This window comes from Psammomys obesus, unplaced genomic scaffold (assembly GCF_907164565.1).
Source record: "Psammomys obesus unplaced genomic scaffold, mPsaObe1.curated_primary_1811, whole genome shotgun sequence".
Classification (NCBI taxonomy): domain Eukaryota; kingdom Metazoa; phylum Chordata; class Mammalia; order Rodentia; family Muridae; genus Psammomys; species Psammomys obesus.
Window position 1 is genome coordinate 17,577,898 of NW_026585580.1, and position 11,462 is coordinate 17,589,359.

Genomic DNA, 11,462 nt, shown 5'->3' on the forward strand with positions numbered 1-11,462 from the left:
ACACACAGGCACACACACACACAGACACACACATACAGACACACACATAGACACACACACACACAGACACACACAGACACACACACACACACAGACACACACACACACACACACACACACACACACACACACACACACACACACAGACACACACACACACAGACACACACACAGAGACACACACACACAGAGACACACACACAGACACACACAGACACACACATAGACACAGACACACAGACACACACACACACACACACACACACACACACACACACACACACACACACACACAGCCACACACACACACACACACACACACACACACACACACACACAGACACAGACACACACACACAGACACACACACAGACACAGACACACACACACAGATACATACACACACAGAGAGACACACAGACACACACACACACATACACACACACATAGACACACACAGACACACACACAGACACACACAGACACACACACTACAGTAATTTTATTAACAGTTGTGGTTCATCCCTTCACTGATATCATACCTGGGAATGACTAAGACCTTCAAAATCAGATTTAGCTGCTACCAAAATACAATTGCTAAACAGTAGAAATCATGCCAAAAAAAAAAAAAAAAAAAAAAAGGCAGCAAATGGGGTAGAGAATAGGAAAGTAAAAATGAGCACTGCGATTTTCTGGGAACCTTTAGGGAAAAGGACAAAGAAACAAATAAACAGATAATTTTATTTTATTATTCTTTTTTCACGTTTGCTTCAATTATAGTTTTTTTTTTAAGAGAGAATTTAAAATGAGATAGTTCAGGGTTATGCAAGTACATTGAGAATTCTTTTGTGCTTATTTCTGTGTTTTCAGGTGCTTACTTACAGCCAGTGGATAGTGCCAGCACTTGCGTGGTGTTAGTTTTTCCTTGTAACTATCAATATGGTGGCCACCACCCGCATGTGGCTTTTGAGCATCCGAAATGCAGAGAGCCAGAGTTAGGTAGTGTTCTAGGAGGAAAACAAATGTCAAATGCTTAGTCAGTCCAGAAGAGACAATTACAGAATATCTCATTAGTGACTTTTACGTTAATTGGATGTTAAAGTCACAATACTTAAGCATTTTTGTCTATGAAAATCAGCGTCATTATTTTGTATGTATGTGTGGAAAGTGGAAAGTAATCTTGGAATAGGGATGCTCAATTGCCACTGTCTTTCTTGATAAATGGTTGAGGTAGGAGGAGCAGCCCACTGCAGCTGAGATGCTGTCTCAAGAGCCCAAAACAAAGGATGATGTTCTTCTCATTTCCGCTTACTTTATAGATGGGTTGGAAAATAAACAGTATCGGGCCCATTGTTGAGGATAATCGAGGCTGGATTTCAGAGCTGATGGCCAGTCTCCTCCCCTCCTAGCACTCTCCTGATTCTGTAGGAAGGTTGCACGGGTGAGGGATGACTTTATATCCAAACACAAGTTAATGGTTTAGAGTGCATCCGGATGAATCAAATAAGCAATGAACACTGTGCTGGGCTGACTTGAGAAAATCAGTCCAGCGCATTCCCATGGCAAAGTTCGTGTAAAACAGCAGAACCTGCTTACACTGCTGGGTTCCTCCAGTGTTGACACTAGGGCAGGTTTAGGGCATGAGTGGGAATTCTGCAGAAAAGAAAACGTAGTGATATTTGCCTGCTCAGTTATGATGACAAAACAGTTCAGCAAACAGTCTCCATTCAAGACCTGATTCTCTTGAAGAGCACAGACATCTGGTTTACCATACAGTGCTGCCACCACTAATTTGGATGGTTTCTTTCCTGTTCTCCACGTCTCTTTAAAGAGAAGATGCATTGTGTCACTGTTGACTTACGTTTCAAGAATACTGAATTGAAGAAAATACCATCACTTTCTACGAGCATTTAGTCCAAACTGCAAAACAAGATAATAAATCATAAGTGAAGTCTGTTGATTTATTGCTGAGCAATAGTTACCTGTTCTTTCCAAAACTTTATGTTTTTTAGAAAATTGATAATGAGGAAAGAGTCACTCTCTAACTAGAACGACCCAGGATGCTGTTGACTTTATCTCAGTATTTGATCACGTGACTCCAAGTAAAGTTAAACCATAGAAAAATGCAAAAGATTTTATGATTTAGTTGTACTACCCTAGACAACTAAGAGTAGCTATTCAAATACAACGGTGTCGTGCTTGGAATCTTAAATGACTCCCTAAAACCCAAAGGTTTTTTTGCCAGCCTATAGGAGGTGGTAAGACTTGTGTAGGCAGGGCCAAGTGTCGCCTGGGGTGAATTCCTGAGGCTGTACATGCCTCCTGGCATTTCCCAGGTGTCTTAAGGCAGCTTTCTGACACATGCTGATGCGCTCTCCCACATGCCCAGAGCAAGAGGCCCGGGTGACCATGTGCAGAATCCCCGGCCCAAATAAACATGTCTTAGGTCGTTAATCTCATGTTTCTATTGATAGACACCCACCTGACACCCAGAGTCAAGGCCTTCTCTTCCAGTGACCTATTGGGCGCCTGAAGGCGATTGCCTCACCTTGATTTAAAAGACACCAGTTTCCTTCTCATCTGTCCTCCGCACAGGGAGGCCACGCCTGGGTGACTCTGAGGCAAGGCAGCGTTCCATGGTGAGCAGCCATGTGGAGCTCCTCCTCAGGCAGAAGTGCTCTGGTAGCCTTCTGCTCCCTTTCCCGTAATCAAAGCTCTGAGTTTTCAGTGTTCCCAGGATATCTGGCCAAGTGGCCGGGCCACCCTGCCACCCCCATGCCCTCACACTTAATCCCTGGCTATTTGAGCAACTTGAGTCATCTGGTGCCCTTGTAGCCAGGTGCCCAGTTCAAAGAGGAGAGCAAAGCTGTGTGAATAAAAGGAGCAGAAACAAACCACACACACACACACACACACACACACACACACGAGGCCTGCTGGGTTATGAGATGAATTCCAGACAAAGACAGGTATGGATCATTGCAGACATGACACCAAAGGCTCGCTTGTTCACCAAACCATCTCTTTGCCAACACTGCCCTCCTCTGTGTCATCTTTAGGTACCTCAAAGTGTAAATTAAGCTTTACACAGACATAGGGCTTTATGTGTCTGCAACCCAGTTGCTTGGAGAGTGAGGGGCTCTATCCAGCCAGTTCCTGGCAGGAAACACTTCCAAGGATGGACAGTGACTGGCCTAGTGGTTTGAAGAATCAAATTGTCTGCAGACCTGTCTCCTGAGAAGCGAGCCCTGTTACCAGCAGAAGGCAGTGATTTACAACTGTTTTGGCCTGAGACGGTCGCCCTATCTACATGGACTACATATTTTCAGGGGAAAAAAATCATTTTTAAAAAATAGGATAGAAATGATGACGTTTTCTGGTGAGATCTCACGATGAAAAAAAGTGCCTTTTGAGAGGATGGGGAAACAGAACAGAGGGTTCCAGGGTGAGATGCTGCGGGGTCCCTAAGGCCCTGGACTCTGAGGAGAGGGAAACTGCCTCTCACCTCTGCTGAGCAGGCAGCTGGGACACACTCACGTTTACACACGGAAGACATACGCTTGGGTAGCCTGCTGTCGTGAACACGGCTGCAGGTGCTCCTGTGTCTTCTCCACCACTGTTTTGCAGGCACGTAATAACTGTCAGTATTTCGGGGTGAAAGCCAGAGGGCATAGCCTGAGCTGGCCAGCTGCCAGCTCAGCAGATGCTTCTCAGCAGAGAATGTGCAGCTGGCAGCTGCAGGAAGTGCCTCGCTGGAGACTGGGGAAGGGAGGATAGCTAGAAAAAGCAATTAAAACATAGTGGCCCTCAAATCCTGTGTTAGCCTTCGGGTCCACCTTCCAATAAAAGCTTAAATAATCCCTCTCATGTCCCATCTAGTTCTGTTTCCCGAGCCCTCTGACTGTGACCCACTTGCTTTCTTAAAATGCTGGTGCATTTAGAAATCACTTAGAAGGACCATTGCATACAGACATCCTGATTCTCTTGAACGGAGCAAGGTTGGCCTCTTTCCAAGGATTCCCACTCATGGCGTGGTTCACAGACACGGGCACATGTGCTGCAGGCCATTCGCAACTCCAGAAAGCTGCCACTTGAGCTCCTGTTCCCAGGACCCATGAGCCAGCATGACAATACTCATACATGACAGCGGTTCAAGGGGGTTGTGTGGCCGGTCCCTGTCCAGTGCCACGTGTGATCTGTGCTCTGCTTTAATTTTTATGTTGGGGCCAGACCAGATCTTTGAGGCTCTTTGAAATCTTTCCCACCTCTCCTCATCTAGAGTCATTCAACTCCACAGTCCCATGATTCCTTGTAGTTCACTACAATTAGGAGAATGACTTACGGTCCTTTGTGTGATGTCACTGCATGAAATCAGATCTGTATTCGGTGCCAACAAATGATGTGTAAGTTGAATTGAAAGCATTAGTAAAAGCTGCAATAAAAACAAAACAAAACAAAAAAAGTGGGGATTCTGTGAAGAGGACAAGGCTATAGGAGAAACACTCCATTTACAGTAGCTACGATTATTTATTTTATTTTAATATTTTACAAAAGATCATTCAGTTTTTATGCTTGAGTCTTCCTCTGAAAACAATTTTATTTGCATTTTATAATATGTCAAACTCACTTTCTCTTGGTCGTTGGGTTTCCTGGAAGAGACAACTCACTCTATAGTAAATCCATGCTCTGGAATGATTCATTTACTTCACATGAGTGAGTTCTTTCTCTGAGGACATACAGTGTGCCCAGAGGCACCTAAGACCTGGATTTAATCAATACAGAGAAATCTACCGAATGGGTCTTCATCACTTCAAGGCTTGACTCTGAGTATGCCTTCATGTTGGCAAAGTTTTCATTAAAAAGTATAGGATTTTTTGTGTTCTCCCTGTAATTTTATTTGCACATTTGAACACTGCGTGCAGACGCACAGTGGGAGTAATGAACTGTGCAGTGGTCTGGCACGGAGACTTGCCAAAGCAGCCCTGGTCCTAGGAAGAACCTCCTAATGCTAAGGTCAAAATTAAAGTGAGAAAACTCACCACTCTAGGTTTAAAGGCATTTATTCTTATGAACTTATAACTTATAAACTTTTAAGTTTATAGGCACGTCCTTTATAAAGACACACAGAAGCATGCCTGTGCACATCTTTACAGAACTGATACATGTAATATATCTATGACATATATGTACCTATATATGCATGTATAGATACACATTGTCTTCACAACCGGAAATCTGCCTGCACCTCTGCTTTCAACAGGGATGCTTGATCCCTTTGCTTTTAATGATCATGACATCTAGCCAAAGAACCCGGCTTGGTAGCCACTCAGGTATGGAATCAAGCAAAGCAGAGACCAAACCAAGCACAGAGAAGCCTGTGCTCTCTCAAAGCACACACTCTGGTAGAAGGAAAATGCGGTCTGCAGAAAGCTAGCTTCATGCAGTGCTATCATGGAGTCACGACCTCTTCAGAAGAAGGAAATCACTGGAGGAATTTTCTATTTGCAGATAGTCAAATGACAGATTGTTTAAGTAGAAACCCTGTCTTGCCCTTATTGAGGCAATATTAGCTAGCATGATTCTTGCCTATGCTATATTTTAAGTAATACCAGGATAAAGAAAACCTCAATTGCTGCTGAATGCAAAACCCACTAATTACAGTGATCTGACTTTTCCATCTCTAAATTGGCGATAATCACTGTACATTTATGTTAAAGCGAGGCGAGTTAATCACAAAGCAGTGTGTCTGACCTCTCTGTGGTCTCACACAAGAAACCTAACACCTGTCAAAACATGCCCATGTTTGGTGTATTATATAGGCCAGGTACTGAAACGGGGTTTGAAAATGAAATGACAAGCTATGGAAGGAAACAAATTATCTGTGCCGTGTTGGCTTGTGCCCTTCTAAATCTGTCCTCTGCATGTGTGATACCCCACCCCAGCGTTTTTGTTGTTGTTGTTGTTCCTAGAGTATAGTTTTGTTCATAGCGAAGTACCTTTTCTGCGAAGTGTGTATCTATGCAGTAACTGAGTCGAGGCGCATTAATGACACACTGGCATATACAAGGCAGGGACATTGTCCTTGTTCTTAACGGCCTTAGACATGCAGAGAGACAGAGATGGGATTGTTACACTCAAAGATCTAAGTCTCAGTTTCCCGTCATGCCTGCAGAATCAAGTAGAAGCTACTGATCATTTTTTTCTGACCCGCCTTCTTCTGAGATCTGTAATGTCCTTCCGCCCTCCAGAGTACTGCAGCAGCTCCCTCAGCGCCAGCCCCTCTCCTCCAAACTTCTGTGCGTTCCTGCCTGCTTTTCTGAAGCTGCCCTTGTCTTTACCTGTGAGCTCCCCTTCTGAGACTTCTACCACCTGTATATCAGAAATGTCTGTAAACTGCCTCTGTGTTGAGTTGGTGAGGCCGCTGGCCGCTTACAGTATTCGTGCTGTGTAGGCATCGTAAGCCGTCCGTGTATAGTTTATAATGTACAGGGGAGTGTGCTTCGACTGCCTGCAAATGCTGTCACTATGCACAGGACTCAAGCACCATATTTTATCAGCTGCAGGAGGTCTTCAGAATACAGAACCGTCGGCACGAAAGGGAAGCTGCACTTTCCTCCTGTTTTCCTTTGTGGATGGCCTCTTATTGATGAAAAATTTGCACAAATGGACCCTCTACTATAGTGTAACTAACAATTTTCTCCTCCAAACCTTTAACACATTCTTCCTTTTCATTTTGTGTTATTATTGATCCTTTCAGAATTTTGTGGGCATGCACAGCGTGTTCTAACCCACCCTCACGTCTCTCTTCCAGTTCCTCTTGAAGCCCCCAGCGCCACAGTCTTCTTTCACCTTCATGTGCCCTTCTTTAGAAAACAATAATCCAGAATCCAAGTAGTGTGGCCGATATGCACCGGGTGCATGGCCTCCCGCTGGGCAAGAGCAACCTAGCTGTCCTCTGGAAGCCTTCAGCTTCTCTGAGCTCCTCCGCTCAGGCTGCAGTGTCAGCCAGCTTGATCTGGAGAATTTCTTGTGTGCGCATCCACAGTGGCACATGACACACGGGTGTCATGGCATCAGGTCTAGAAGACACCGCCAATGCCTCCTTTCTGTTCTTGTGTCTAGCACCCACGGTGTTGTGTGGCAACAATCTCTTCCTGATCTTTTCTCCCCTCACACCAGAAGCTTTTGGAGGCGGAATCTTTGTCCTCCTTGCCTTCATCTTCCTAGACTGCAGCTCAGAATCGCTTACCAGGAGAAGAGATAAAGTTTCTATTTATAACCTTATTGCCTACTATAACAAATGAGGAAGTTGGATATGCACGGACTAGAGGTTGTCTCAATAAAAACAGCTATCGAGTCAAGTCATACTGGGAATAGTAAAGGCTGATATTTTTGAATGACAGTTGAGAAATTCAACTACAGTTTCCTAAAATATGAAGAAATCTGTTTAGGCTGTTATTTTGGCGTGGACATTGTCACACTAAATCCAGGGCACATGCTCAAGTCAGATACTCCCGTGAAGCTGAGGAGAGGTGGACCCTGGCTCCCCCTCTCACCAGCTTTGGGGTGTGCTGTGAACTTTCCAGAAGAATGGAGGCAAAGCAGGTTTACTGAATGTCGGCAGCCGCAGGGGCTACATTTTGTTTGTCTCTGTTCCCTAGATGCCGCTTCGCTTGAACTTCCCCGGGAGACCAGCTCCTTTGCTGTTCCGTGTCCTCGTGGGGTTGCTGCCTGTGCCGAGGCTTGGTCTGCAGTCACTCCAGAACAGCAAAATCTGTCTGGATTGGCCACACTGTGCACTCTTGATTGAGTGGCCGTGGGCATCAGGTGTGCCTGGTAGATCAGAATGGCAACATTTGGAAATTTGACCCCAACCCCTTCTGTGCTCTGGCCGTGCAGATGAACAGCTGCTTCCTAGGCAAGGCGCTTCTGGGCTGGGCTGAGGTAATCATCCAACGAGTTCTTCCTCATGACCCGATGCTCAGAGTGAGCCTGTTCCATTACCTGCAGGGTCTGGCCAGCGTGGACATCTCTGCTGGTCACGTGACCGGTGTGGAAAATAATCCGCCTGTCATTCCCATGTCAATCATACCTGAATGACTGGTGTTTGCTAAGTTGCATCCCAACATGGCCCAAACTGACCCTTGTTTTCATCGTTTGCTTATTGCTTAAGAAATGAGGTGATAGGAGTGGGTAGCACATTTGCACAGCACTATTTCTGTCTTGCAAAAAGAAAATGTTTTTCAAATGATGGGTGGGTGAGACCTTCGACAGCCAAGAAGAGAAGGACTGAGTGTGGACTGGAGAATGGCGAACTTCACCTTGACATCGGGTGACACCTTGATAGCCGTCCCCCTTAAAAGTAGAAGCAACTGAGGAGAACTGGGGAATGAGCACTCAGTTTCATTATTCTCCGTGGCTGTCTAGAGCTTTAAACATCCTCTTGATCTTGAAGCATCCTGCCCATGGAATTCGACTATTTTAAGAAGTAATATGGCCATCTTTTCAACATTGAAGATAAGCTCATTTGTTCTTGTTGCTGCGCCTCTCTTCCCCATAAAAGGCTGCAATGCAGACACGTTATAACTTAGTATAGCTTTTACCTCATTATTTTATACTAGGGAATCTTAATTTCTAAAAATTTGATTTTAAAATTCAAGTAAGCTGAGCCTGGTGGTGCAGGCCTGGAAACACGGGTACCCAGAGGGTGAAGCAGGAAGATTTCAAGCCCTACCTAAGCAACTTAGTGAGACTTTGTCTGGAAATCACAAGCGGAGTGGACACTGTGATGATGTTTAGTGGTGAGTGCTTGCCTGAGAATTGATCTCCAGTTGCTCTGGGCCATCTTAAGCCAAAGCATGAAAAAAAAAAATCTGAAATTCTAATATGTAATTAGTCAGGATTCCCCAAAGACTTATACATCCCAATTCACAGAACATACTAATAACTTAGATTATAAGACAGTTGGGATACTGTGCATGACACTTAATTGGGTTCTTGAGATGGGAAGGTTGCAGGGACTAAGCTCATGGGCTTGGTGTCATCACAAGGAGCCTTTCTAGAGGGAGTTAATCATTGTCACAATCAGGAGAATGTTAGAGGCAGAGTGACAGGGCCACAAGCCAAAGACCATAAGCACAAACAGGGCAGATTCCCTCTGGAAGCTTTGAGAAGGAACTCCATCAACATTTTGATTTTCAGCCCAGTTAAATTTATTTTTAATTTGGACTCATGGAAGTATGATCAAATGGACTTCTAGGCACCAGTTTCTCCAAGTAGACTTAGGAGACAAGTACAGGCTGCCTTGCTCTCAAGAGTAGAGGGGTTAGGGACTGGCAGGAAGTGGAATCCTTCCCTCCCACAGGACGGCCGGGCTCCCGGAGAACCCCCGGGAGTGAGGGTCAGGTCTACAACAGCACTGACTTCCTGGGTGAGCACTTGGGCAGCGCCATTTGCTGGCTGGGAAGCCGTGAGTCCACCTTTGTTCTCTCCTTTGTGAAGTGGAGGTGATAATAGAACCTGCCTCATAAACCTGTTATGAGGATCGGCTGGCACAGCCCACACAGAGCATGTACTCGGTTCCCGGCTCCAGCAAAGCTTCTCCAAACACGAACCTGTGCTGGCTAAGCCCTCAGCTATGCGGAGGCTTTGCCATGTTTGTGGCTGCCCAGTTTTACTGGCTCACGTAAAAGGCTACCCTTTCTTTTGGAAACCACATGAATTAATTATACATTCCTCGCCAGTATAAATCTAGAAGAAGCACTTTCTTGTTCTGGTGCTTGTAACAATGTGTCTTAATGCAGGGTCTGTACAAAGGTGGATTGTTTATTGCTTTGTTTTCATATGAAAACATTTATGTGAGGAATCGGTCTGTTTGTTGCAGGGACACAGGCTTGTGTCCACCTGCTGGCTCTGATCCCCAAGCATCTAAGCTTTGCATTATTCAACCTTCCTGTGTCATGGGAGGAAGCTTTCCTTACGAGTGAATGTCTTGGGCAGGCAGAGGGCAGCATGGGCAGTGAAGGTGTGGCTTCGGGGCTGAACCACGCATGCTACGCCTGGCGGTGCCTTTGCCGCTCGGTTCTCACTCATTGGGAGCGGTGGCAGCTCTGTAGCAGCCAGTCTTTCTGTTTCTGCTTCAGCTCATCCTGATAAGGAAGTCCTGTGGCTCTAAACGGGGACCCGGCCTCTTCATACAGGATGTGGGGTGTGCTGTTACCTGTGTCCCACTACAGTTCCATCTTTGGGTTGCATTTGAGTTGGTAGGGGGAAATGCATGAGGACTGTGAGAGCCCAGCTTGGCAGCGTGCGGCTGATGTTCTTTCTCCCGGGTGTGTAAAGATGCCACGTCAAAGCAGCTACCGGAAGAGTGGTGGCAAATGTCTCGGTGGCCCCGAAATGGCGAGAAAAATGCCAGAGAAAAGGAATACAAACTTCGCTTACTTAGGAATTCTTGGGTCCTCCCTTGAATTTCCTAGAAATAGACCCGATAGACTAATGAAAACAACATCCAGAGGTCCAGACACAGTGATAAGGAAATGACTAAGTGGGTCCCGGGGATGCTCATGAGGCGCCATTGAAGATGGCGGATACCCAGTTATCTGGGGGACAGAGAGGAAGACTGGCAGGCGTGAAGCCAGTGCAACCTGAGAGAGTTTAGTTTAGTGTTTAATTCAAGGTTTTTAGATAATGTGGGAAGAAATTACTCACAGGTGGGAGGATTGCGTTTACAGGATGATAGCGGGCTTTCAAATTATTTTGGAGTTTTGAAATTGGGGAGGCTCAAAAGAGGGTTGATGGTGATGGTGACCACGGGCTGTTCGGAGAATATGGGTGTGGAACAGGCAGGCTAAAGAAAGCTGGATAGAGCACAGTGCTCCAAGCCACGGGTATTGATGAAGACATCCAGAGAGGGTGTTTTAAAGTTTACCTGCTAATCCTGTTCACTTACACAATCAAGGGGCCGTGGCCAGGAGGCAGAGGGATTATTTCAGCTCCCGGACAAGCAGAAGGCAGTGTGATTGTTTGGGGCTTAGCAGCTGACTTTGGTGTTGTGACTGGTTGAGGCTTTGTTTAAACAGAAGCCACACTTTCCCTCCAGAATCACGGCGTGCGCGATGACGATGAATAAGTACGTGGAAGAGAATGTGTCCCAGAAGTCCTACACAACCATCAAGTACTTCATGAAGATGCTGAGCAGCGTCAGCGAGACTCTGATCTTCATCTTCATGGGCGTGTCCACCGTGGGAAAGAACCACGAGTGGAACTGGGCCTTCGTGTGCTTCACGCTGGCCTTCTGTCTGATCTGGAGAGCGCTGGGTATGGAACAGTCGTTTGCTCAGGGAGAAGTCGGTGGTACTGACCCAACGGGACCTCTTTCTGTATTTGTTGCCTCTTTGTTTTCAGTTCTTCTTCCTTCTTCTTCTTCTTCTTCTTCTTCTTCTTCTTCTTCTTCTTCTTCT

General features: G+C 45.8%; 1 protein-coding gene across 1 annotated transcript in view; it reads left to right on the forward strand.

Annotated features, from left to right (window-relative positions):
- Positions 1-11,462, forward strand: part of Slc9a2 (solute carrier family 9 member A2) — a 78,300-nt gene that overhangs the window by 40,930 nt on the left and 25,908 nt on the right. Inside the window, exon 4 of the mRNA XM_055607632.1 lies at positions 11,102-11,319. Coding sequence (XP_055463607.1) covers positions 11,102-11,319 — 218 coding nt within the window. The remainder of the gene's footprint in view (positions 1-11,101; positions 11,320-11,462) is intronic.